The sequence below is a fragment of the Strigops habroptila genome, chromosome 16 (genome assembly GCF_004027225.2).
Source record: "Strigops habroptila isolate Jane chromosome 16, bStrHab1.2.pri, whole genome shotgun sequence".
Lineage (NCBI taxonomy): Eukaryota > Metazoa > Chordata > Aves > Psittaciformes > Psittacidae > Strigops > Strigops habroptila.
Genome location: NC_044292.2, coordinates 1,718,218 through 1,744,901, shown reverse-complemented (window position 1 = coordinate 1,744,901; position 26,684 = coordinate 1,718,218). Strand labels below are relative to the sequence as shown.

General features: G+C 57.9%; 3 protein-coding genes across 6 annotated transcripts in view; all 3 read right to left on the bottom strand.

Moving 5' to 3' along the window:
* Positions 1 to 1,273: 1,273 nt before the first annotated feature.
* EPHA2 (EPH receptor A2) lies at positions 1,274 to 14,406 on the bottom strand. Its single transcript, XM_030507884.1, has 17 exons — positions 14,260 to 14,406; positions 11,288 to 11,355; positions 10,123 to 10,786; positions 8,257 to 8,412; positions 7,835 to 8,167; positions 7,557 to 7,681; positions 6,783 to 6,942; positions 6,595 to 6,694; positions 6,435 to 6,490; positions 6,229 to 6,354; positions 5,958 to 6,140; positions 5,589 to 5,650; positions 5,256 to 5,465; positions 5,020 to 5,169; positions 4,542 to 4,735; positions 2,738 to 2,893; positions 1,274 to 1,968 (listed from the first exon to the last, which is right to left on the bottom strand). Exons 1-17 carry the CDS (start codon positions 14,327 to 14,329, stop codon positions 1,863 to 1,865), a joined length of 2,919 nt encoding a protein of 972 aa, XP_030363744.1. The 5' UTR covers positions 14,330 to 14,406; the 3' UTR covers positions 1,274 to 1,862.
* Positions 14,407 to 15,304: 898 nt separating this feature from the next.
* Positions 15,305 to 17,831, bottom strand: CPLANE2 (ciliogenesis and planar polarity effector 2). 2 transcript variants are annotated; one of them, XM_030507885.1, is made up of 6 exons: positions 17,773 to 17,831; positions 17,124 to 17,275; positions 16,873 to 17,025; positions 16,667 to 16,791; positions 16,434 to 16,573; positions 15,305 to 15,686 (listed from the first exon to the last, which is right to left on the bottom strand). In XM_030507885.1, exons 2-6 carry the CDS (start codon positions 17,227 to 17,229, stop codon positions 15,458 to 15,460), a joined length of 753 nt encoding a protein of 250 aa, XP_030363745.1. In that variant the 5' UTR covers positions 17,230 to 17,275; positions 17,773 to 17,831; the 3' UTR covers positions 15,305 to 15,457. The 2 variants fall into 2 exon arrangements, with proteins under 2 accessions (XP_030363745.1, XP_030363746.1); XM_030507886.2 differs by lacking the exon at positions 17,773 to 17,831 and having other exon boundaries at positions 17,124 to 17,301.
* Positions 17,832 to 19,553: 1,722 nt separating this feature from the next.
* FBXO42 (F-box protein 42) overlaps positions 19,554 to 26,684 on the bottom strand; it is a 50,377-nt gene continuing 43,246 nt past the window's right edge. For all 3 annotated transcript variants that reach the window (XM_030507726.1, XM_030507727.1, XM_030507728.1), the window contains exons 5-10: positions 25,818 to 25,971; positions 24,066 to 24,176; positions 23,695 to 23,791; positions 22,624 to 22,680; positions 22,012 to 22,128; positions 19,554 to 21,604 (exon numbers count right to left, since the gene is read on the bottom strand). In XM_030507726.1, the coding sequence (XP_030363586.1) occupies positions 20,507 to 21,604; positions 22,012 to 22,128; positions 22,624 to 22,680; positions 23,695 to 23,791; positions 24,066 to 24,176; positions 25,818 to 25,971 (1,634 nt within the window). In that variant the 3' untranslated portion in view covers positions 19,554 to 20,506. The remainder of the gene's footprint in view (positions 21,605 to 22,011; positions 22,129 to 22,623; positions 22,681 to 23,694; positions 23,792 to 24,065; positions 24,177 to 25,817; positions 25,972 to 26,684) is intronic.

Below are 26,684 nucleotides of genomic sequence, written 5' to 3'. Positions count from 1 at the left end.
GAGGATGGTTGATGGGGTGATGAGGGCACCCCGGCACTCATGGAGGGTGTTTGGTGGGGTGAGGGGACTGCAGCACCCATGGAAGGGGCTCAACGGGGTGAGGTGACATGGGGAGAGGGACCCCAGCACGTATGGAAGGTGCTCAGTGAGGCAATAGGGCCACAGCAAAGGGGGTCCACAAAACCCACAGCCCATGGGGAGGATGCTCAGTGGGACATGGGGACCGCAGCACCCATGGGTGATGCCCCCATCGCCCCACGCCTGCTGCCGTGGGGATTAGGATGGGAGCTGCATTGAAACCGTGCCAGGCACCGGGGAAGGGGCACCCAAGGGTGCCGCTTGCCCTGTGCCTCAGTTTCCCCATTGCCCTTACCCGGCCCCACCATGTGCAAACAGAGATTAGGTGCTGCCATGCACCCAAATCCGGTGTCTCCCCCCTTCCCGGGTGCTGCTGGACGCTGAGCCAGGACTGAGGGTGGTGGCAGGGCTGAGACCGGCAAACTCGTGTCACACATGAGGCATCCACAGGCCCGAACACCCCGAAATAGGGTGAAAACCACCCAAACAGCAGCTTGTGCAGCCAGATGCTGGTTCCCCCCCCAAGCACCCCCCACCTCCCCTGTTCTTTATGGTTTTGGGCAAACAAAAACCCCCTTTTCCAGCTTTTTCCCACCCCGTTATTTGCAGGCACCGGGCAGCCGGCCCTGGCCCCGCGGCTTTGGCTTGGCTTTGGCCAAATTCCTTGTGGATTTTGCTGATGGAAAGAGCTTTTGGATGAGAAACGCTCCTCGAGCTGTGCAGGACCCCTTAAAACCCCCTGAAGAACCCAATAACCCCTTAAACCCCCCTTAAAACCCCCAATATCCCCTTAAAACTCCCTTAAAAACCCAAATAACCCCATACCCCTTAAAATCCCCATCCACCCCTTTAAAAACCCCTTAAACCCCCCAATAACCCCTGAAAACCCTCTTAAAAATGCTGATCACCCCTTAAAAACCCAATAACCTCTTAAAACCCCTCATAACCCCTTAAAAAACACTGATAACCCCCTTAAAAACCCCATAACCCCCCTCTTAAACCCCCTTTTAAACCCTTAAACCTCCTTAAAACTCCCCTTTTAAACACCCCTTTAAGAAATCCTTAAACCCCCCCAAACCCTCTTAAAAATCGCTTTTAAACCCTTTTAAACCCCCTAAAAGCCCTTAAATCCAGCCCCCCCTTTAGCCCCCCCAAACTGCAGTGATCTCCCCAAGCCAAAGATGCTAGAAAACAAAAAAAATCACATTTTTATTTAAATCAAAACCCCGTGAAAATACCTCAAAACCCCCCAAAATCCATAAAAAAAAAGGGGGGAAACCCCCCAAAAAATAAAGGGATCCAGATTTTCTTTCCCTTTTCCCTCTCCCGGCTCTGCCCCGACCTTTGCTTCCTCGCAATAAATATACAAAAATAGAATAAATTAGGATTAAAAAGGAAAGGAAAAGGCAGGAGGGGCAGATCAGCCTGACTGGGGGCTAAAACCCACCCCAAAACTGGGGGGGAGAGGAATAAATAGGGAGCAAAAAGCCCAAATGAGCCAGTTTGGGGGCTGAGGCCTTGGTTTCTTTCTTGAAATGTGGAAAACTAAAGAGGAACCCCCCCAAAACTGCCTCCCCCAGCCCCAAATGAGCGTGAAATCATCATGTTCATCATTTGATCTTGATTTTGGGGGGGGGGGGTGCACCCGTTTCATCCCCAACCCTGGGGATTGCTCGTAATAATAATAATATAAAAATCACCTTAATAATAATAGAAATAATAAATAAGCCCCTCGGGGAGGAGGGGGGGGTCTTCATTTGGTTGCTTTCAAGTAGGTTGGGGGGTCAGAGGGGGCCCCCCCCGGCGCTGGCCTGCTCCTGCAGCCCCAGCAGGCTGTAGGCGATGCGCTTCTGGTGCCCCGGCAGCCGCACACCGACCTTCTTGATGTCACTGGAGGGGAACAGGGAGGAAATGCACAAAAATCAGGGATTTGGGGTGGAAAATGGTAGTGCAGACCCCCCCCACCCCGGCCACAGCATTCCCAAGGGATGGATGCAGCTCATCCTAAGGTCTTTGGGGTGGTCCATGGTAAGGGAAGGGCTTGATTGATCCCGACCCAACAAGGCCAGTGCCACGGAAGTGGTTTCATTTCCCATGGGACAGTGTAGGGACAGTATGGAGATTCCATGGGGATATCAAGAGGCAGCGTGGGGACAATGTGGGAATATAGAGGGGAGAAGATGGGACGCCATAGGGATGGCATGAGGGCAGTGTGGGGATACACCATAGGGACATCATGGGAATGTTGAGGGGATGGCATGGGGACAGTACAAGGACAGTGTGGGGACAGAATGTGAATATGTGGGGATATGGGGATATGTGGGAATGTGAATGTGGGGATAGTAAAGGGACACCATAGGGACAGAGTGGGGATAGTACAGGGACACACCATAAGGCACCATGGGGACAATATGGGAATATCAAGAGGACAGTGTAGGGACAGTATGGGGACACTATGAGGATATCAAGGGGCGGTGTGGGAATAACAAGGGGACAAGATGAGGACAGTACAGGGACAGCATGGGGATGGCATGGGAATATCAAGGGGACAGCATGGGGACGACACAGTGATGGTATTGGGACAGAATGGGAATATCAAGGGGAGACCATGGATGCAGTATGGGGATAGTGTGGGGACAACATGGGGCTGTGGACTCACTCGCTGGTCATCTGCAGGACCTTCTCAATGGTGCTGTAGCCCGAGGCCATGAAGTGCTCCGTGTACTGGGGCATCCGGATGGATTCCAGCCACTCCGGGACGGTGCGGAAGGGAATGCCCTCAGAGCCACTGGTGCTGGGCAGGCGGATGGAGACCCTGCGGGGCACGGGGATGGGACAGGGGGTGCCCAAATGATGTGGGAATGGGAGGAGGGACAAATGGAAGGATAAAAAAAGAGGATGCAAAAATAACACGGAAATGAAACCATGCGCCAAAAATGATGCAGGAAAGCAAAGATGCAAAATATAATGTGGAAGTGGAAAGATGCAGGAAAATGATGTGGAAATGGAAGGATGCAAAAAGTGATGCAGAAGTGGAAGATGAAAAGGCAAAATTGGAAGGATGCAAAATGCAGAACTAGAGAGGAACCCAAGCAAACCAAAAGCAGCAGTGCACAAAAGCAACACCTGAATGTCCAGATGTGTGGATGTGCAAAGCAACGTCCCAGGGCAGAGATGCAAAAAGCGAAGGCAAAAGCCCCAGTGCAAAGTGGAAAAGCAGAAGTGGAACACACAAGAGGTGATGGGGAAGTGCCCAGATGTGGAAAGGAAGGGAGAGATGTGAAGATGCAAAGGGGAAATGCAAGAAGTGAGGCACAAATGCAGGAAACCGTGTGAAAATGGCAAAGGGAAACAACAAAAAGCACTAAAATGCACAAGCGCAAAGAAGGAAATCGGGCAAAATGTGAAACCAGTTACAAATGCAAAGGGGAAGTGGAGAATGAGAGGATAAAATGGCAAAATCAGTTTACAAGAGCACAGATGCAAAGAAGAGCACAAGGAAGCCAAGGGGAGAATGCAGAGGTGCACAAAGGAGCGCGAGAATGCAGGGATGTGAGGATCCAAGCGGGAATGTGGAACTGCAGAGCCAGGGCAGGAATGCAACGATGCAAAAAGGAGCATGGGAATGCCAGGGTGTGGAAGAGCAGCACGGGAATGCAATGGGGCAAAAAGCAATGAGGAAAGGGAGAGCTGCAGTAAAGTGTGAGGTTGCAATGGTGCAAAAAGCAGTGCAAGAGTGCAGGAGGCAGGGATGGAGGGATGCAGGGATGGAGGGATGGAAGAAGCAATGCAAGACTGGAGAGATACAAGCAGCAATGCAAAAATGCAGGTGCAAAACCCAACGTGAAACTGCAGAGATGCACGAATCAATGCAAGAGTGCAGGGGTGCAAGAAGCAATGCAAGGGTGCAGGGAGGCAAAAATCAAGGCAAGAAAGTAGACATGCAGGAATTCAAAGGTGCAAGAATACAGAGATGCAAGGATACAAGGATGCATTCTTGAATGCATCTGCAACCCAAGAATGCAGAGATGCCAAAAACCCAACCCAAGAACGCAGAGATGCCGGGATGCAGATGCAAAAACCAATGCAAAACTCCACAAAGTGATGCAGGGGTGCCAGAATATAGAGGTACAAGAAGCAATGCAAGAATACAGAGATGCAAGGATGCAGGGATGCAAGGATTCAAGCATATATCCTGCATCCCTAGGGTTAGGGATTCAAGGATACACCCTTGAATGCATCTGCAAGCCAAGAATACAGAGCTGTGAGAACACAGAGATGCAAGAAGCAACGCAAGACTGCAGAGGTGGAAGCGTGCAGAGATGCAGAACCCAACCCAAGGCTGCAGAGGTGCTCAATGCCAGGCTGCAGCCCCCCAAAACCACAACCCCCCAAAACCCACTGCCAGAAAGATGCAGGAGGTGCAGCAGCACGTGCAGGGGCACAACCTGCCCGTCACTCACCGGGGGTCGAAGTCCGCCAGCGCCTTGAGGGACTCGGGGGCGCGGATGAGCTTGTCCAAGATGCTGACGACGTCGGCGAACTTGGGGCGCCGGGAGCGCTCCTGCTGCCAGCACTGCATCATCAGCTGGTAGATGGCCGAGGGGCAGTCCAGCGGCGCGGGCAGGCGGAAGCCCTCGTTGATGGCCTTCATCACCTACGAGGAGGAGGAACCATTGAATCCCAGAGTAGTTTGTGTTGGAAGGGACCTCAAAACTCATCCGGTTCCAGGGCAGGGACACCTTCCACTAGAGCCGGTTGCTCCAAGCCCCTGTGTCCAACCTGGCCTTGAACACTGCCAGGGATGGGGCATTCACCACTTCTTTGGGCAACCAGCACCTCACCACTCTCAAAAGGAGGAGGTTGAGAGGTGCTACCCCCCCTCCAAAAGTTGTCCATTTGCCAGAATGCCCCCCAAAAATCGGGGCTGGAGGTGCTCACCTCATGGTTTGAGAGCTCCCAGTAGGGTCTCTCTCCATAGGACATCACCTCCCACATGACGATGCCGTAGCTCCAGACGTCGCTGGCGGAGGTGAACTTGCGGTAGGAGATGGCTTCAGGTGCTGTCCAACGGATGGGGATCTTCCCACCCTGTAGTAGCAAGCTTGGGGTCAACCCTTCATCTTCCTCCCCCAAAACCCACCCTCACTGTGGCCAAGCCCCGTGGTGGCACTTACGCTGGTGGTGTAGGTGGCTTCAGGGTCATCTTCCAACACTCTGGAAAGGCCAAAATCCGACACCTTGCACACCAGGTTGCTGTTCACCAAGATATTCCGGGCGGCCAGATCCCGGTGGACGTAATTCATGTTGGCCAAGTACTTCATGCCGGCGGCGATGCCCCTCAGCATCCCCACCAGCTGGATGACACCAAATTCCCCTTCTTTTTCCTGGGAAAAGGGGGAGAATCCAGCCTTAAATCCATCTCTCAGCCCATCTGCCATGGGGGAAGTTTGAGGGTTCTATCCTTGCCTGGGGTGGTGGGACACACGTTGCCACCACACCTCACCTACCCGCAGGAACTTATCCAGCGCGCCGTTCTCCATGTACTCTGTGATGATCATGAAGGGTTTGTCTGTAGGAAGACCCAAAATGGGTAAAAATGGACTCCAAAAATCCCACCAACCCCTCCCAAAACCAACCCCAAAACAACAACCCCCCAAAAAACCCAATTCCCACCAAATAAACATCACCAAACCCCCCGAAACCTCCTAATCCCCTCAACAACACCCAAAACCACCCCAAAACCACCCAAATAAACTCCCCAAACTCCCGACCCTCCCATATATCGTTGCTCAAAACACCCCATTCTCATAGAGCCATTTTTGGGGTGTTTTGCAGGGAAATTGAGGGGTTTTGGGACACACACACACGACACTCACACTTGGAGACGACCCCTTCCAGGCGGATGATGTTGTGGTGGCAGAACTGGCCCATGATGGTGGCTTCGCTCAAGAAGTCCACCCGTTGCTTCTCCGTGTAGCCCACCTTCAAGGTCTTGATGGCCACCGGCACCTCCTTCTTGCCACGCTTCAGGGTCCCCTTGTAGACCTCCCCAAATTCACCTGCTCGGAGGATGGGGGGATGTTTATCCCTTCACCATTGTCCAACTTTGGGGTGTCTTTGGGGTGACAAAGCCACCTGAGCACCTACCGGCACCGATGACCTTCTGGCGGGTGATGAAGGATGGAGGGATCTCGGTGGTGAACTTGAGCATGGCTTGGTTGGGGTCCTCATAGGTGTGCGGGTCAACATAGGTCTTGAGGGGCTTCAGCTGGTCTGTGGGGTGCCATAGGGGGGTGTCAGCACCCATGTCGTCCCCCACCCATCCGCATTGAACCCACCGTCCCATTGCTCACCTGACTTGGAGAAGTAGACGTCCTCAGCAGACTGGCGTGGCCGTGACCTCCTCCTCCTATGGAAAAGTGGTATTTTTGCCATTTAAACGCCATTTTTGGTGGTGGAAAATGGTATTTTGGGGGATTTTGAGGAGGTTTTGGGGTTTTTTTATCTTCTTACCGCCGGAGGACATAGAGGAGAGCAGCCAAGAGCAGGAGGACAAAGAAGACACCAGCGATGGAGCCGCTGATTACAGTGGCGGATGCCATGGCCTCGGCGCCTGTTGGTATGATTCGAGGGGGAGATTTGGGGTGAACCAAGCACCCCCTGCACCCCCCACCCCAAAATCCTGCCCCCAAGGTCCTCACCCTCGGGCAGGGTCTCGAACTCGTGCTGGGGGCTGTAGGCCCCATGGCCGTCCGAGGTGAGCGCCTGGACCCGCACCACGTAGGTGGTGGCAGGGGACAGCTTGGGGAGGGTGACGGAGGTGCCCTCGCAGCGCAGCACCGAGTAGCTGTTCTCGTCCACCTGGGGACACGGCGGGGTGAGACAGGGATGGAGGTGACAGGGAGGGGATGTGGAGAGGGGCAAGGGTGGAGGTGACATGGATGGAGGTGACACGGATGGCTGGGAGGGTGATGTGGATAGGGTCAAGGATGGAGGTGACATGGATGGAAATGACGGATGGAGATGACATAGATGGAGATGACATGGATGGATGGGAGGGTGTGGATAGGGTCATGGATGGAGGTGACATGGATGGAGATGACATGGATGGATGAGAGGGTGATGTGGATAATGACATATGGAGGTGACATGGATGGAGATGATGGATGGAGATGACATGGAGGGAGATGACATGGATGGATGAGAGGGTGATGTGGATAACGACATGGATGGAGATGATGGATGGAGATGACGGATGGAGATGACATGGATGGATGAGAGAGTGATGTGGATAGGGTCAAGGATGGAGGTGACATGGGTGAGGCGACAGGGTTGGATGAGAGGGTAATGTGGATGGAGGTGACGTAGATTGGAGGAGATGTGGATTGGAGGGGATGTGGATTGGAGGGGATGTGGATTGGAGGGGGCTGGCACAGATCTGGGGTGATGGGCTGCAGCTGTGCCATGGGACGGACCTTCTTGCTGTAGGTAACCTCATACTTCCAGACCCGACTCTGCTGCCGCGGTGGCACCGTCCAGGAGAGGACCAAGCTGGTGGATGTCCGTCCATCCAGGCTCACTGATGTCACCCGGGGTGGCTCTGCCAGGGGGACATGGTGGTGTCACCATCAGGGGTAAAGACATCATGAAGGTGCCCCGTGGGTAACAAGGATATAACAGAGTTGCCTGGGGGGGCACAAGGACATCACGGAGGTGATGAAGGAAGCTGTGGGAGATGCTGGTGGCCCCTTACCCGTCTGGTTGACGCTGATGGTGGCAGTGGCCACGCTGCGGTGGTGGCTGTATGACGACACCCCATTCCGGGCTTCCACTGTGAAGGTGTAGTTGACGTACGGCTCCAGGTCGGTGACAGTGACCCCCGTCCCCGTCAGCCCCCGGGGGGGCTGCGAATACCGGAGCCCCCCGTCGCAGGGCCGGCACTCGCCGCTCTCCGGCCAGCACTGCTCGCAGGTGACGCTGTAGGTGACATCCTCACGGCCACCGGGGTCGGCAGGGGGGGACCAGCGTAGCTGCACCGAAGCCCCCAGCCCGATGGCTGTGACGCCTTGGGGTGGCGAGGGGGGACCTGGAATAAGGGGGGGACACACAGAGAAGGGGGTCAGGAGAGGGATGGTGGCGCCGGGGCTCAGCTTCCCTGCCCCAGAGGTCACTTACGGGTGCAGGGGTCCTCGGGGGGGTCGCTGGGGGTGCGGAAGAAGCCGTCCTGGCAGGGGCAGGCTGCGGCGGCCGCAGGGGACGGCAGCGTGTGGGGCGGGCAGGGCTGGCAGCCCCCCGCGGACACGGTGGCCTTGAAGGAGCCGGGGGGACAGGCTGGGGGGGCACAGAGAGAGGGACACCAGTGAGACCCCAGCGCGCCCCCTCCATCCTCAGCCGGGCGGGCTCTGGGGTGCAGCAGGTTGCTTGGAGCAACCTGCTCTAGTGGAAGGTGTCCCTGCCCGTGGCAGGGGTTGGGACTGGAGGAGCTTTAAGGTCCCTTCAACCCAAACCAGGCTGGGTTCTGTGATTTTTGGACCTTCTTCATCTGTGGGGACCCCTCTCAGGCCACCCCCTCCTGGCTGAGCCCTCCCGCACTCACTGCACTTGTGATGCTCAGAACTGAGGATCCAGGATGGGGGGGAATTTGGGGGGGGCAACACCCAATTTCTCCACTCACCCCTTGGCATGCACTGAGCTGATGGGTCCTCACCCCCTAACTACCTCCTCAGCCTCCAACTCCTCCCATCCCACCCCATCTCATCTCATCCCACCTGTATCTCACCCCATCTCATCCCACCCCATCATGTTCAACCTGTATCCCATCCCATCTGTATCTCATCGCATCCCACCTGTATCTCATCCCATTTCATCCCATCTTGTCCCACCTGTATCCTGTCCCATCTGTATCCCATCCCATTCCATCTGTATCTCGTTCCATCTCGTCCCACCTGTATCCCATCCCATCTGTATCCCATTCAATCTGTATCTCATCCCATGTCATCGCACCACATCATGTCCCACCTGTATCCTGTCCCATTCATATTCCATCCCATCCATCTCTATCTCATCCCATCCCATCTGTATCTCATCCCATTTCACCCCATCTTGTCCCACCTGTATCCTGTCCCATCTGTATCTCATCCCATCTGTATCTCATCCCATGTCATCGCACCCCACCATGTCCCACTTGTATCCCGTCCCATCCATATTCCATCCCATCCATCTCTGTCTCATCCCATTCCATCTGTATCTCATCCCATTTCACCCCATCTTGTCCTGCCTGTATCCCGTCCCATCTGTATCTCATCCCATGTCGTCCCACCCCACCATGTCCCACCTGTATCCCGTCCCATCCATATTCTGTCCCATCCCATCTGTATCTCATCCCATCCCATCTGTATCTCATCCCATGTCATCACACCCCATCATGTCCCACCTGTATCCCGTCCCATCCATATTCCATCCCATCCATCTCTATCTCATCCCATCCGTATCTCATCCCATTTCACCCCATCTTGTCCCACCTGTATCCTGTCCCACCTGTATCCTGTCCCATCTGTATCTCATCCCATCTGTATCTCATCCCATGTCATCGCACCCCATCATGTCCCACTTGTATCCCGTCCCATCCATATTCCATCCCATCCATCTCTGTCTCATCCCATTCCATCTGTATCTCATCCCATTTCACCCCATCTTGTCCTGCCTGTATCCCGTCCCATCTGTATCTCATCCCGTGTCATCCCACCCCATCATGTCCCACCTGTATCCCATCCCATCCATATTCTGTCCCATCCCATCTGTATCTCATCCCATCCCATCTGTATCTCATCCTGTCCCATCTGTATCTCATTTCATTTCACCCCATCTTGTCCTGCCTGTATCCCATCCCATCCATAGTCTGTCCCATCCCATCTCTATCTCATCCCATCCTATCTGTATCTCATCTCATTTCACCCCATCTTGTCCCGCCTGTATCCTGTCCCATCTGTATCCCATCCCATCTATCCCCTGCTCCCCACCCCAACCAACCCCATGTCCTACCTTGGCAGGTGTCCCCCACTCTCTCGTGCCCGGCCCGGCACAGGCACTCCCCGATGGGCACCAGCCACTCTCCATCAGCGTTGCAGTGCAGGGCGGGCGCCTGCTCCGCCACCGCCTCCTCCACGCACGTCCCCCGCACCTCGGCCAGGGTCTGCGAGTCCGCCCCGGCCACGGTCTGCGGGAAGCGCGCCATGCCCCGCAGCACCGCTGGGCACCGCTTGTAGTAGATGCGGACCGAGAGCAGCGCCACGCATGCTCCCAGGTCCTGGAACGCCAGATAGAACCCTTTGCGAGTGAGGGGTCCCACCGACCGCACCTCCACGTTGAGCTTAACATTCCGGGCAACAAAGTCCTCCTGGACGGTGATTTCATCCGGAGCGATGGTGTCGATCTTCTTGAACTGTCTCTTCTGGAAGTTGGTGCCGTAATCCACGTCGGATTCGGCGTAGTAGAGGTTGAAGGTCTCTTTGCAGGTGCCGCCGCCGCCGCTGGGGAAGCTGTTGCAGTCGCGCACGGTGAACTGGAGCTCGATGAAGATGCGCTGGGCCACCCCGCGGTAGATCCAGTTGGTGCGCAGCCAGTTGTCCTGCTCGCCCTCCAGCACGTTGCACACCAGGTAGATGTAGATCAAGGAGTCGTTCAGCACGTTCTGCAGCAGGTCCCACTGAGAGAGAGAAACCGTGGCTACAGGGGGGAAACTGAGGCACGGGGGGTGGTGGCCTCGCTCCCTATGGATGCGCTTGTCCTCATCACCATGGATGTCCCTATTTCTGTCCCCATGGAGGTCCCCATCCCAATGAACGTCCCCAGCCCCATGGGTGTCCTCATCCCCATGGAGGTCCTCATCCCCACGCATATCCCCAAGTCCCAGGGATGCCCCCATCCTCAAGGAGGTCCCCATGAATCTCATGGATTTCCCCATAGATGTCCCTGTCCCCATCCCCATGGATATCCCCAACCCAATCCCTAGGGATGTTCCCATCCATATGAGCTCACCATCCCCCATCCCTATAGGTGTCCTCATCCCCATGAATGCTCCCCCATGGAGGTCCCCATCCCCTTGGAGGTCCCCATCCCCTTGGAGGTCCCTGTCCCCATGGACATCACCATGCCCATAGGTGCCCCTGTCCCCATGGAGGTCCCCATCCCTGTCCCCAGTGCTCACCCCTTTGCCGTAGGGCTGGGTGAGCCAGCCCAGCTCCCCGTGCGCCTTCGCGAAGTCCAGCAGGACCACTGCGGAGAGAGGAATGGGATGAAGGAAAGGAAAGGGAGAAGGAGAGGATGAGGCCCCCAGTGAGCACCCACGGGTGGCCCCAGGCCCTGCAAATGCCACCAATACACCCCTTGGACCCACGGACGTCCCCCAGGACCTATGTGTATATCCTTGGGGAACACAGACTCTGCTGGGACCCACAGATGTCCCAGGAGCCATGGATGTCCTCGGGATCCATGTGTATATCCCTGGGAGCCACAGCTGCCTCTGGGACACATGGATGCCCCCAGGACCTATGGATGTCCTTGGGACCTATGGATGTCCTTGGAATCCATATGTATATCCCTGGGGTCCACAACATGCCCCCAGGAGCCACGCATGCCATTCCAGGACCTGTCTGTATATCCCTGGGTCCCATGGATGCCTCTGGGACCCACGGATGCCCCCAGGACCTGTGGATATCCTCAGGACTCATATGTATAACCCTGGGGCCCACAGATGCTACTGGGACCCACAGATATCCCCCAGGACCCATGAGCATCCCCCAGGACCCACATGTACACCCCTGGAACCCACGGATGTCCCCAAGACCCAACATATGCCCCCAAAACCTGCAAACCCTCCCGGGACCCCCAAGGAACCCACCGGTGTCCCCATTCCAACAGTTTTCCTTTGGATCCCCACACAGGGACCCCCAGAAGAGGGGCAGGACCCCCCGAGGGCTCGGTGCGGGACCTGCTGCGGCACGTCCAGGGCGGTGGCGCCGGGAGGAAGAGGAGGAGGAGGCGGCGCAGGGAGGGAAGCGCTGGCGGGGCCCCCCCCCCGGTGAATCACCCCCCAGGAATGTGCCCGGACGCCGGGTTCACATCCCGGCGGGATGGGGGGAGCGCTGGGAAAGGATGTTCCCCCCCCTCGACCTCCTCTGCTGAGAACGGGCGAGCTCGTGATATGCCCCAACAGGGTAAAGTCTTTTGGGGGGGGGGGGGAACCCCAAGAACCTGGTTTGGGGGGGACACGAGTGGTTCTGTTTGTGCCCCCCCCCCCCCCCCCCCCCCCCCCCCCGCGTCGCCCCGTGCCCGGGGTCAGGAAGGATGCCGGAGCGGATATCCCGGCTTTCCTGTGGCTGGAATTCCCCCCCGCGCCTCCGGAGAGCGGAAAGGGAGGCTGGAGCGGGAGCCGGGCCGGTGGGTTCCTGCGGGGTGTCCCCGTGTGTCCCCCCCGCCCCGGGTGCAGCACCCACCGGTGCCACCTCCATCAGCATCCGCACCCCCTCTGCCACCATCATCATCGTCACCAGCATCAACCCCCATGTGCAGCCCCTGCAATGCTCTCGTCTTCCTCGTCCACCCTCATCTTCCTCCTCTGCAGCTGCATCTGCAGCCCCTTTGCATCAGCGCCACCGACCCCCCGACCCCCTGCGCTGGTGCTGTCCCTGTCCCCATCTGCTGCTGCCATCACCATCATCATCATCACCTTCACCCCACGTCTGCATCCCCGGTCCAGCCCCCGCTGCATCCTTCTCCCTGTCCCCAACCGCATTTTCAACCCCATCCCTCTCCTGTCCCCATCCCCATCCCAATCCCCATCTTAATCTGAATCCCAATCCCCATCCTCATACCAGTCCCCATCCCAATCTTAACCTGAATCCCAATCCCATTCCCACCCCCCAAACCTCAGCCTGAGGTGGGCAGGATCCAGCCAGGGCACCCCTAACCTCCCCATCCCACTGGATCTCACCCTTTCCAAGTGATGGGAATCACACCCCCCCCCCAATCCCGCTACTCTCCCAATGCTTCCCCCTTATTTGCACTTTTTGCACCCCAAAAATCCCAATATCCCCAAAGTTCCTTCACAGGAATTGGCACTTTGGGAACGCACCCAGATCGCAGTGCTGCGGTGGGAGTCTCTCCTTTCCTCCTGCACCTCAAACCCCTCATTTTGGGGTTTTTTAGCCAATTTTTAGTTCCCGGGAGGGGGGGGGATTTTCCATCCCAAACCACCCCCCGGCCTCCCATTTGCACCGGATCCTTCCATCTTTCCCTCAAAAAAACACGGATCCAACCCCTCGGACAGAGCTTTTGGGAACTTCAACGTGGAAAAACTTCAGTCGATGTTTTTCAAAGTGACTTTTCCCACTTTTTGAACCCAAAACCCCCCAAACTGAGCCCAAACCCGGGCCGGGGCGGGGGTTACCAGGAGGAGGCTGGAATGTCGCTTGGTTTTCCCAGCGATTTTGGGGTTTTCCTGACATTGTTCCCGGCTCTCCGGCCGGATCCAGCCCAGCCCCGCGCCGGGCAGGCCCCGCGCTCCATTTCGGGGGCAGATTCCCCCCTTTTTGGGCTGGTTTATTTCATACCCCCCCGAACCCCCACCCCTCCATAGGGACTATTTGTGAGGCGCAGGCGGCGGGATCGGGCCCCAGCGCGCGGCCGCTCCGTATGGGAAAAGTTGCCCAAAACTCCTGTTTTTTCCCCCATTTTAGCTTTTTCCCCGCATTTTACCTTTCCCCCTCCTCTTTTACCTCCCCCCCATCCCCTTCCAGCTTTTCCCCCCCCATTTGAGCTTTTCCCACCCCCTTTTCAAACTTTTTCTCCCTTTTCAAACCTTCTTCCTCCCTTTTCAACTTTTTCCTCCCTTTTAAACCGTTTTCTCCACCTTTTAAACCTTTTTTCCCTCTTTTAACCATTTCCCCCCCTCTTCTAAACATTCTTTTTCTCCCCATTTTAAACTCCCCCGCCCACTTCAACACCCCCCCAACAGCGATTCCCCACCGCACCCATGGGTGCCCCGTTCACAGAGGACCCCCCTCCCCATCATCCTTGACTTTAGGGGCTCCCCCAAACCTCTAACACCCCCCCGCCCCTTTGGGTGCCCCCACCAAAGTGGGTTTGGGGGTGCTCCCCCTCCGAAAAGGGGGAACTCACCTTCCTCTGCTGCCAGGGGGGTGAGCGCGGTGAGGAAGAGGAGGGTGAAGGCCGGTGGGGTGCCCGCCATGGTGTGTGGGGGGGTGTTTTGGGGTGCGCCCCACAACCGGCGGCACCAGCGCTATGGGGCTGAGCACCCTGCTCCTGTTCATTCATGCCCCGAGTGATGTCACCCGGACACGCCCGCTCTGAAAGGGGCAGGAGCTGCTCCCAGTACGCACCAGTATGGGACTGGGAGGGGCCGAGGCTGGGGATGGGCAATGGGCAGGTTGTGGGGGGAGCCCCATTGGGAGCACAACGCGGGGCTTGGGGGGGTTATGGAGGAGTGAGTGGGTTTTGGGGGGGGGGGTGGTTTAGGTCCGGATCGAGCCCACACAACCGGGACCCCCCCGCTCCGGCCCCGAAGGGGTTAACGCGCCCCCCACCCCTTTCATTCATGAAGCGCCGTGGGAAGAGAAGGGGGGCGGCAGCCAATGGAGGCAGGGGGCGGGGCCAAGCGGCTACTACCGGCCACGCCCCCCGCCCACCACTCAGATACGGGGGGCGGAGATCAGCAACGGGGGGGTCACGGCGGAAGGGTCGGGATCGGGCCCCAGCGCCCCACATCCCCCCGAGCCCAAAGCACCCCAAATCTTGCAGCACCCCCATCCCCAGCATCCCATTGCACCCCAAATCCCGCACCATCCATAGCACCCCAACCCCCCAACACCCCAAATCCCCCGCACCCCCCTTCCCAGCATCCCAAAACCCCGCCATGACCCTGCAGCACCCCAAATCCTGCACCATCCGCAGCACCCCAAAGCACCCAGCACCTCAAATCCTGCCGCATCTGCAGCACCCCTGTTCCCAGCATCCCATTCCTGCACCACCCGTAGCACCCTAAACCTCCCCGCACCCCAAATCCCCAGCATGCCCATCACCCCGCAGCACCCCAAATCCCCTAATACCTCCCAGCACCCCAACTGCCACAGGATCCGAAGCACCCCAAACCCCTCAGCACCCCATCCCCATGACCCCAAAGCACCCGAAACCCTCATCACCCCCATTCAGACGACTCAGGGCACCCACAGGGCTCTTTTTGCTTAAGAAACATGGATTTTGGTTAAAACGCCCCTTTTCCCATCCCAGGCACGGCCGAGCCCAGAGACCACGATAAGGGGCCCCTGGTGCTGCAGGACCCCCCCCCCAAAGAAGGGGTTCAGGCCGGGGGGGACCCGTCACCCTCTGGGGCGACACCGGCAGCGATTTGGTCCCGGTGCCAGAGGCTCTCGACCAGAGCATCGAGGATGGGGCTGACCCGGGCCAGGCCCCCCCGGCCCCCCCCGGCCCCCGGCGCGCTGCCCGCCCGCAGCACCCGCACCCCCCGCGCCTCCTCGAAGGCCACCACGTCCCGCTCCGTCACGTCCGCCTGCGGGGACAGGTCGAATCTGGGGGTTGGGGGGGGGAAACATGGTCAAGGGAGACACCAGCAGCATGAGAAACCCACCCAGGGGGAGCAAAACACGCACTCCTCCCCCCCACCCCCCCCGGAATAAGTGAGTCCATCGGTGTCATGAAGTGTGCCTGTTCTCAGCCTACTGAGACGCCAAGTGGGGTGAAACGCTGGGGTGTGAACCCGCTTGTGGGACACACACACGTGGTCAAGGGAGACACCAGCACCCCGAGAAATCCCCCCAAACTCCCATAAATATAAGTGGCAGAAGGCGGCGCATCGGTGTCATGAAGTGTGCCTGTTCTCAGCCTAGCAAGGGGCCGAGTGGTGTGAAACGCTGGCGTGCAAACCCGCTTGTGGGACATACACACACACGTGGCCAAGGGAGACACTACCACCCCCAACAATCCACCCCAAAACGCCATTAAAAGAAGCGGGAGCGGCCGGCCCATCGGTGTCATGAAGTGTGCCCGTTCTCAGCCTAGCAAGGTACTGAGTGGTGGGAGCTATGTTGGGGGGGTGTGCAAATGCGCTTATGGGGGGCATGCACATGGTCAAGGGAGACACCAACACCTCACCCAAAAACCGAGCGTGTGCTGTGAGGCCATCGGTGTAACGAAGTGCGCCCGTTCTCAGCCTATTGACGTGCCAAGTGGTGTGAAACCCTGGGCTGCAAACCCGCTTGGGGGGGGGGGGAATGTGCTCCCCACAGGGGCCCCCCACACCGCCCCGAGAAGGATACTTGGTGCCCACGACCACCCTGACGAGCCTCTCTCCATCAGGACCCATCACTCGGCTCATCTGCGCCGGCAGCTCCTCGAAGGACGAGCGGTCGGTGAAGGAGAAGAGGAAGAGGACGGCGTCTGCTTCCTCCTTACAGGCCTGGAGATGGGGATGGCACCATCAGGGGGGTGCCCTGTGACCCCCAAACCTGGGGGGGGTGTGTGTGTGTGTCCCCAGAAAACCAAAACTCACGGGCAGGAGATGCTCAAACTTCCTCATGGCTCCATCTCCACAGTCCCAGAACTGGAGCTGGAACATGATGGGGCGGCCGCTGGCCCGAGCCTTGGCCGGCCAATACACGGTGGTCACCTCAATGCCTGGGGATGGGGGGCACACAGAGGGACTGTCACCCCCATGGGACACGGGGGGCTCTGTGGGGGTCCCCCGCCTCGACCTACCGAGTGTCTCATGGTGGACGGGGGGCACGGGGGTCCCCGCCAGCGAGGCCACCAGAGCCGTTTTGCCAACGCCGCTCTTGCCGTGCAGGAACAGCTTGTAGGTGACGAAGGGGACGGCGAGGTTGGGGGGCAGCGCCGGGCGCTCCAGCAGGCCTTGGGGGGGTGTGTGTGTGTGTTGAGAGTGGGTTTTGGGGGGGCTGACCCCCCGTTTTTTGCGGGGTGGGGGGGAGCACAGCGGGTGTGGAGCTCACCGAACACCCTGCGCTGGTTCTTGTGCAGGATGGAGGACAGGTAGGGGCGGGCGGCGGGGGACAGGAGCCAGCCCGGCTCCAGCACCGGGTCCCGCTGCGATGACATCGGAACCTGGGGGGGCACAAGGAAGGGACCCCCCCCCCCGCCCCACCTACCCCCATGGGGGTCACTGCTTGGGGAGTGCGGTGGCCCCTTCTAACCCCAAATACTGGGTACCAGCATCCCCCACCCTGGGTACCAGCATCCCCCTACGGGTCCCTGCATCCCCCCCCAGTATCAGCATCCCCCCCGGTACCAGCATCCCACTATGGGTCCCTGCAACCCCCCGCGCCTCAGCATCCCCCCCATGGGATCCCTGCCCTTCCCCATAGGGTCCCAGCATCCCCCTATGGGTCCCTGCACCCCCCCATGGGGTCCCTGCACCCCCCCATAGGGTCCCTGGTCCCTCCCCGCCCCCTGCACTCCAAACGCCGCGGGGGGGGGGGAACCACGCAGCCCCCTCTCGGTGTCTCTGCCCCCCTCTTTGCTCCTCCCCCCCCACACCCTCCCTTTGGGCTCGCCGCACAGGGGGTGCGCCCCCCCATGGGGTCCCCCGTTTTCCCCCCCCGCGGTCCCTTTAAGACGCGCCCCCCCCCCCCCCGGCCTTACCGGTGGCCTCTTCCGCCTCGGGGTGACGTCAGGGAGGGGGCGTGGCGAGTGCAAGCCACGCCCCCATGGGCCGCGCGTGCGCAGAGGTGGGGGGTGCACGTGGAGCGATGGGAGCCGGGGGGGGTCCCCATTCCCAGCCTCCAGCCCCAGCGGGACTTGGGGTCCCCAATGCACATCCCCGGCAGGGTTTGGGGTCCCCATCCACAACTACCGGCACTGAGGTGCTTTGGGGTCCCCAGGCTCCATCCTATCATGCCTTGGGGTCCCCCATTTCCAGCCTCAGCAGGATTTGGGGTCCCCAGGCCCCATCCTGGAAGGATTTGGGGTCCCCCATTTCCATCCTCAGCCTGATTTGGGGTCCCCAGGCTCCATTCCGGCAGGATTTGGGGTCCCGTTTCCATCCCCAGCCTGATTTGGGGTCCCCAGTCTCCAGCCGTGGCAGGATTTGGGGTTCCAAATTTCCAGCCATAGAAGGATTTGGGGTCTCCATCCCCAGCTACCAGCACTGGGATGCTTTGGGGTCCCCAGGCTCCATCCCTGGAGGACTTGGGGTCCCCATCCCCAATTCCCAGCCCGATCATGCCTTGGGGTCGCCCCTTTCCATCCCCAGCAGGATTTGGGTTCCCCAATTTCCAGCCCTGACAGGCTTTGGGGTCCCCATCCCCAATTTCCAGCCTTGGCAGGCTTTGGGTTCCCCATCCCTGACACTGGAATGCTCCAGGGTCCCCCTTTTTCCAACCCCTCCCATCCCTGTGCCCCCTTTTCCCACCTCTATCTCTCACTGTGACCCCCCCCCCCCCGGTACAATCATTGCCCCTTAACACCCCAACCTCCCCCCTGGCACCCCCAACCATGCGGGGTTCCCCTCCCTGACATCCCCCCCCTCCCCATTCCCAAAAGCACCAACCATCCATTTCTTTTCCTTTTTATTTGTTAAACTGCTAAAAATCCACCGGGATGGGGGGAACCCATCACACCCCCCCCCCCCCAAATTGTACACAAGGGCTTAAATATCACCAAAATCTGCGCTTCTCATTCCTACACGGGGGACACCGACATGGGGGGGGGGACACCGGAGGGGACACGGCCCCTCGCTCACAGCACCAGCGGCTCACGGAGGGGTCGGGAATGTGCCCAACTTTGGGATGAAGTCCTGGGTTTGGGTGCGGAACATGCCCCGGGGATGGAGCAGGGATGGACCCGGCGGGGTTGGGGTTGTTTGAGGGCGGGATTTGGGGATGGAGAGGATGGAAGTGCTGGGAAAAGGGGATGTCAACCCAGCGCCGTTGTCCAGCCCTTGGGGACTGCTCTGTAGGGGCTGGATGACGAGGGACATGCAAAGGGAATGCCGAAGCCTTCCCAAGCTTCGAGTGGAGAAACAAGGAATGTCATCCATCACCTCCGGTGCTCCTGAGGGATTCTGGGGTGGTTTGCTTTCCCCTTTGGATATAAATCCAAGCTGGGATTGGAGCTGGACAGGGGGGTTTATCTACAGAGGTGGGAACGCCGCGGATGAAGCAAATCCCTCCCCATCCTCACGCGGCTGCGATGGGGTTTAAGGCTCCGGCCGGCAAAAAGCTCAGTGGGGCTGGAAGTGAGGATAGAAAAGAATCCAACGGGAAAAGGGACCACGTCATGGCGCTGCCGGCTTGGGGAGGGCTCCCGAAGGAGGTCGTTGACCAAAACCTGGCAAAACACACCCGTTTTTCCCACCCCCCCATCGTCTCGAGGGGAAAGGGATGGAGGGAGGTTGTCCCAGAAGGACGCACAGGTTCAATCCCTTTGGATTTTAAGTTGGTTTAATCTTTGCGGAAGGAGGCACGTGCAAAGATGAGCTGCAGTTACCGCTACCGAGGCTGCTCACGCCCTCAAATCCACCCAAATCCATCTTTTTGGCTGGAAAAATACCTCCATTCCCAGGCTACGAGGTGCTGGTTCAGCCTTGAAGGGGTTCGGGCTGTTGAGTGACACGAAACCTTTGAGCGTGGAAGGGATTTAGCAGCCAAATTGCTCAGCTTTCTGGGAATAATGGGATTTTTAGGGTGAACGGGGTGGTTTTCATGGATCAGAAGGGATCAGGGCTGATCCCAAAGCCTGATCCAGCCCAGGGCATGGAGAGGATCCCAGCGCCCAGCTCATGCTTAGTATATTTGGCATTTGGACACACTAAATCCTGCCCTTTCTTCCTTCTTTACGCTCCAGAGGACAGGAACAAGGGGTGAGAGGCAAAACCTGACAAAGGCATCGTGTTTGTGTCAAGCAAAGGTTGGCGCAAGGGAGATTCCTGCCGGGATATTGCTGTTGTTTTCCTAACGGAGTCAAGCAAACAGCCTCCAGCCTGCTGGAATTTGGTGTTCCTCTAAAAACTGCTTTCACTCACATCCCAGGAGGAGTTTGGGAGAGACCCGGAGCCTCCCTGAGCCCCTGCATAGAACAAACCCAACCTCCAGAGCCTGGATGGTGGATTTCCCCAATTCCCTACCGGCTCACCCCGAATCCTTGGCTTGGATCGCAGCAGTGGGGGGGCTCTCCCCACCTGTAAACACGATTCACTTCCCTGGGGGCTCACTGGGAACCAGTGGGGCAGCGCTGGAGGTTTCTGCTTGGATTTTATTGGATTCTTGCTCCCTAATTCACAGTTTGAACGCCGGCGGGACAGGGAAAGGGCTCGGGAAGGAGAGGGAAGAGCCGCGGGGAGGGAAGGGAAGTGGTGGTGGTGCAGGACGGGGCCACATTATCTCTTTGCTCGCACAAAGTACAAGGCATTTGTTTTGGGGTAGTACTTCACGTTTTGCTTCTTGTCCATGAGGCCACCAAAGATGATTAACTCGCCTCTGCCTTGCACCACCGTGTGTAAACTGGTTTCGGGTGGTCCCACCACCGAACTGCTGTTGAACACTTTCCATTTGACTCGTCCTTGTTCCTTGGTGTCTTTAATGTCCAGGACGTACATCTGCATGGGTTTGCAGTTCATGCTCTGGTATAAAGGCTTCCCAACGTTGAGGGATTGGGGAGGGTGGTGGCCCAGGCGCCGGGCGATGGGAGGTAAGGAATGGCCGTCCCCTTGGGTAGAGCCTGGACGTGCTGCTGAGCCCGGCTCGGCGCCCGGGGAGCCCGGGGAGGAGGCCAGGGGAGGGCTCAGCGCCGCCGAAGCCGAGGGGCCCTTGGAGGAAAGGGCTTTGACAGCTTCCAGGCTCCTCCGGAGCGCGCTGGGGGACACGGCGCCCGGGAGGGAGCCGGTGACGTGGGGCGGCGTGTGGATGCCGTTGGTCTGCTCCGGGGGGTTCCTCACGCTCGCGCTCACTGTCCTGCCCTCCACAGCATCCAGCTGGCACAGGATGGAGCCCGGTTTCTGTTCCCAACTCACGTCGACGGATCCCAAGCGGAGATCTTTCTGCTCCGGCAGCGATCCCCGCCGCGGCGCCAGGGCCAGCCCCACTTTGAGGTCGTATCCTTCGGCTGCAGAAGGGGTGCTGGGTGACACGAGCTGCACGGGGCTGTCCAAGGAGGTGCCGCCGGCCGCCGTGGCACCGGGGGACAAAGTGCCACCATTGAGCACGGGGGAGCTGTCCCCTCTGGCTGGGGACAGGCTGCCCTCCCGGGATCCCGAGGGGGTCTGCCGCTGCGCGCGGGGCCGCAGGGTGCCCCAGCGGCCGTTGACACAGGGAGCTTCGTCTGTGTTCCTGACGGGAGACTGGGAGCGGTATTCCCGCGTTTCGGGGACCAGGGCGGGCGGCGTGGCGCTGATGGGAGAGGGGCGGGAGTTCAGGCTGGGGCTCAGCGGGGCTCTCCCGCTGGGAGCTTGGCTGAAGACCACCACACATTGTCCAACCTGGAAGAGGAGAAGGGGAGAGGACGGGTTAGAACGGGAGGATGAGGCTTGGTGCTGTATTAGGGGGAAAGTTACAGAATCATGGAGTCATGGAATGGTTTGGGTTGGAAGGGACCTTAAAGCTCCTCCTGCCACGGGCAGGGACACCTTCCACTAGAGCAGGTTGCTCCAAGCCCCTGTGTCCAACCTGGCCTTGAACACTGCCAGGGATGGGGCAGCCACAGCTTCTCTGGGCACCCTGTGCCAGCGCCTCAGCACCCTCACAGGGAAGAGCTTCTGCCTCAGAGCTCATCTCAGTCTCCCCTCTGGCAGGTTAAAGCCATTCCCCTTGGCCTGTCCCTGGCATGGAGCATTCTGGGCTCTGATAAAGATCCAGGGATGGATACGAGACCCTGGTGTGTCCATACCCTGCAGGCAGGATGGCACCACAGCTCTGGGGCTCCGTGGTCTTCGTTCTCCACCTTGAGCGGCTGCCACGTCCAGGGGTTGCTGTGCATGTGCAGTAACCAGGCGTCTTTAAACAGCTGTGGAGGGAAGTGTGACAGGTTCAGGAGCCTGGTCTGCTGCTGAGCTCAGCCCATGGGAGGCAGGAGCGGTGCTGCGCTGCTGCAGACAGAGGAATGGTGACCCAGATCAGGATCTGACCACCCAGGAGTGACTACACCCTATGTGGCTGTGGACAAATCCCATCATCTGCATCTTCCATCCCAGTATAAAATCTAATTCTCTCTAATTCTTCTGAGGTTCAATTAACCTCAGCGAGCTGCTGGGATAGCGCCTGAGGTGCTTCTTTCTTCATTAAAGCAGCTCTAGCAATAGGCAGACAGCTTCCTTGGAAAATCCATCACATGGGAGCCTGGGATTCATGGAGTCACCGAATGGTTTGGGTTGGAAGGGACCTTAGAGCTCATGAAACGCCACCTGGATGAGGTGCAGGGTGCCCCCCAGTCCCCACTGCAGCACCCAGGGCTCACTGCTACAGCGTGCAGCTCCTGCCCATGTTCCCCCTGGGTACTTACTGCATTGGGCCCACCACAGCCACCGAGGATTAGAATGGTTTCGTTGTCTATGACGATCTGGAGGGGGCAAAGAACAGAGTTTCAGACCGGGAAGGATGTGAACCCATCCCCGGTGCTTTCGGTGAGGCCTCCAAGCACAGACAGAGCCAGGTTCTGGCTTCTTGGCTGCGCAGATGCTGCTGAATTGTGCCTGCCCCGGGATGAGGAGTGGAGCTGGGATGGAGAGCAGGTTTTGCTGGGCCTGAGGCAAAGCAGGACGCAGGGTGCACCCCGCTGCCTTGTCCCGAACGGCTCACAAACCAGTTCCTCTTTGGGAGGAGAGCAATTACCCTTCGTGAGGCTGAGCCAAAGCACAGGGGCCTTAACATCCCTCTTCAAGTAAGGGTGGAAGGGTTGTCTGGGAGGGCATGTGCTTGGAGCAAGGTTTGTTAGGTGCTGGTGGTGGGTGAGAGTCCCTTCACCTCCTTTTCCAGTGGAGGAAAGACATGTTCAAGCACGACCCATCCGATCTCCTCTGGGCCCCTGAGAGGAACCACGGATTGGGAACCACTGACTGTCTTCCCAAGGGACCATGAAGGGAAGCAGGGATGCCAGCTGTGATGGAGACACCTGCATCAAGCTGGGTGACACCCATGAGCTCCTGCCCCAGGCAGGCAATAAACCAGAGCGGGCACAACCCAGAGTCACTCAAACCAAGAAGCAGGAGAGTGGAGCAATCAGAAAGGGCCCTGAGCCAAACCAACGTGTGATAACACACTTGATTGATCTTAACTGCCACGGGGGGGTGATGGCTGGGTTCAAACAGCAACGTGTGCTCTGGAAAGGCTCATTAGAGTCTGAGTCATGTGCCAGATACAGCACGGTACCGGCATCAGTGTTATGGAGATGAAAAGCTCACCCTCACCAAACAGATGGCTTGGGGGGGGAAAACCAGAGCCCGTTGAGCAGAGGTGGTGAAGATAACTTGGAGATCAGGCAGTAGCTTTCGGGCAAGCTGCTGAGAGCTGCCTGGAAGCTGGGAATTAAGCTCCACCAGGTTTATCTTCGGCAGTGTGCTGGTGCTGAGCTCACCTGAGACTGGCCACCTCGCGGGTGAGGGCTGGGCCCGGAGATGTTGGGCTTGGACCAAGCCCACTGCTCCAGATCCAGCACCCAGACGTCGTTGCTCCTGCAAGGATGAGACAACAAGTGTTGATGAGACAACGAGGCTCTGTGGGCACGTGAAACATGGGTTCAGGGCACAGTTTTATGGCAGAATTGGGTATTTTGTGGGCTGGGGCCTCAAGGGGATTCACCGTGAAGAGGCAAAGGGTGTGCTTATGGCAGCAGACTCCAAACCCTGCAGAGATTTCCTTCTGAAACACTATGAGCTACCCAGTGGTCACCACAACACGCTCCTCGCCTGCAGGAGCTGTTGTCAGACGCCTTCACCCCAGACTCACATTTGTCTTGATCCCAGTGAACCCCCAAAGACGATCATTTTGTCTTCAATGACACAGGAGGAGTGTCCTGCCATGGGAGGGGGGCCATGGGTGGTCACGATGCAGTTCCACCTAGGGAAAGAGGGAGGAAGACGTTCACCACTGGATGGAACAGGCTTCCCAGGGAATTGGTGGAATCACCATCCCTGGAAAAGCTCAAAAACCAGGTAGCTGAGGCCCTCAGTGCCATGGGTTAGTGGTGGCCTTGGCAGTGCTGGGCAACGGTTGGACTTGATGATCTGAAAAGTCTTTTCCAACCTGGTTGATTCCACGATTCTATGAATGGCAAAAAGTCCTCAAGAGCATGTTACAGAGGAAAACCTCAGGGAAAACCTCCAAAGACCCAAATCCTAATGAAACTCATTAGAAATCCTGATGTGCTGTAACCATTTCTGAAGCAGGATGAAGCCCCAGGGCCACGCTGGAAATATCGCCCCTTTCAATTAAAGTTCACCCTGAATGATTTCCAACATGGTTTAATTACAGTGTTCTGGTGCCTCTGCACTGCATAATGGACACTTTTGATGATGAGAAGTTCTCAGTGAAGAGGAGCAGGAACCATCGCTGCTTTGATACAGTGTTTGCTCCTTTCTCACACAGCATCAGTGGGAAAAGCTGGTCTGAAACCAGCCAAACGGTGCTTAAAGGGAAAGGAAAATTCCTGCCATCCCTGTGGTCACTGCTGGATGCTTTGGAGCAGGAGCCGTGAAGGCAGAGAGATTCCTAACCTGGTGCAGGTACCTGCATCACACCTCCCTTGGAGGCTGCGGGACCACTGGTAAAACCCAAAACCTCCAGGAGTTAGGGCTTTATCTCCTCCTTTCCTCAGAACGACCTCACTGCTCACAGCCGAATCGATGAAGTGTTTAGAACACACAGAGTCACGGGGTGGTTTGGGTTGAAGGGACCTTAAAGCTCCTCCAGCTCCAAGCCCCTGCCACGGGCAGGGACACCTTCCACTAGAGCAGGTTGCTCCAAGCCCCTGTGTCCAACCTGGCCTTGAACACTGCCAGGGATGGGGCAGCCACAGCTTCTCTGGGCACCCTGTGCCAGCGCCTCAGCACCCTCACAGGGAAGAGCTTCTGCCTCAGAGCTCATCTCAATCTCCCCTCTGGCAGGTTAAAGCCATTCCCCTTGGCCTGTCCCTCCAGGCCCTTGTCCAAAGCCCCTCTCCAGGTTTCCTGGAGCCCCTTTAGGCACTGGAGCTGCTCTAAGGTCTCCCCTTCAGGAGCCTTCTCTTCTCCAGGCTGCCCCAGCCCAGCTCTCTCAGCCTGGCTCCAGAGCAGAGCTGCTCCAGCCCTCGCAGCAGCTCCGGGGCCTCCTCTGGCCTCGCTCCAGCAGCTCCACGTCCCTCTGGTGCTGTTGCCCAGAGCTGGCCTCACATCCCGATTCCCACCTGGCTGGCTGGGAACACTCAGGGAGTTCGGCATATTTCAGGTGCAAGTCAAGAGCCATATGGAAGCAACCACCACCCAAGAGGTGCCAGACAGCCCCATACCCACGGCTCCGGTGCGCTCCTGTGGTTTTTGGCTTTTTATTCCCTTCTGTTCCAATAAAAGCCTGGCAGCCACCCTGGAATGAGACACACTGAGGAGAGCAGGACCACGCCGAGCTTCCCAGGCGGGCTCGGAGAGATGCCCTCCAGCATTCCTTCAGCTCAGTTACATTCTGAAAGGATCAAAGGCTGAGCTTTGAATCCAGATGTGCTCTTACCAGTTTTTGGAGGGTGAGTAGGTATGGATTTCATCGAAGAACCTCTCTGGCTGGTGCAGAGGGTAAGGGCTCGGCCGTGTCCACCCACCAAAAAGCACCAGCAAGTCCTTGTAGACCACGAGCGTGGCTCCAGCCTTGGGTGAAGGGTAAGAACCTGGGTAAGGAAAGAGAAGGGGGAGGTCAGAAGCCACCGTGGAACCACGAGCACTGAACTCTGCATCGCTTGTATTGAAGTGAGACAACGCAGAGGCTCCACCTTTAAAAACCTCCATCTTTAACACTCCATCTTTAAAAAAGGAAGAGGAATAGGAGGAAAGAGGCAAAATTAGAGCTGGGAGCCTGGGAAGAAAACGTCTCCTGCCAATTTGTGTCAGTGTAATTAGTAGGAGCCTGAAAGCACGTCTCATGTGTGGCAAAACTCCTGTCACTCACTGCCAGGAAATTGCTACTTTCCAACGGAGCCCTTGAAATTAGTGCTTCAGCACAGAATCAAAGCAGTAATTACCTCCAAATCCCTCCTAACTTCCCCCTCCCCGAGGAGGGAGAAGGAATCCCAATCCCTCTGCATCCAGAGAGGCTCATGGCAGATCACTGGGGTACTCACGAGCAGCAGCAAACACTGAACCCTGTTTGTGCCAAGCAGCACAATGAAAGCCTAAAGGCTTTGCTGTGTGAATGAACAGTCGCTCCTCGGGGCTGCACGAGGAAGTGCACCTCAAACATCACTGACAGACTTTGTTTGGCTCTTTGAGGTGCAAAAGGCTCCGCAAGGGCCAGGGACCTCCCGAGCAGCAGGATGTGAGCTCTCGGGCTGGGCCATCGCGAGTCACTGTGCTCAGAAAGGGCCACACATCCCAAAGGTTTTCC

What these genes read in the sequence shown, in the direction of transcription:
- CPLANE2 (XM_030507885.1), bottom strand. Translation starts at nt 17,229, where the DNA reads ATGTCATCGCAGCGGGACCCGGTGCTGGAGCCGGGCTGGCTCCTGTCC. An exon ending in GAACCAGCGCAGGGTGTTCG is followed by an intron (nt 17,026 to 17,123) that starts GTGAGCTCCACA and finishes CACCCCCCCAAG; the next exon opens with GCCTGCTGGAGCGCCCGGCG. An exon ending in CGTCCACCATGAGACACTCG is followed by an intron (nt 16,792 to 16,872) that starts GTAGGTCGAGGC and finishes CCCCATCCCCAG; the next exon opens with GCATTGAGGTGACCACCGTG.
- EPHA2 (XM_030507884.1), bottom strand. Translation starts at nt 14,329, where the DNA reads ATGGCGGGCACCCCACCGGCCTTCACCCTCCTCTTCCTCACCGCGCTC. An exon ending in CCAGAAGGTCATCGGTGCCG is followed by an intron (nt 6,141 to 6,228) that starts GTAGGTGCTCAG and finishes TCCTCCGAGCAG; the next exon opens with GTGAATTTGGGGAGGTCTAC. An exon ending in CGCTGGATAAGTTCCTGCGG is followed by an intron (nt 5,466 to 5,588) that starts GTAGGTGAGGTG and finishes CCCTTTTCCCAG; the next exon opens with GAAAAAGAAGGGGAATTTGG.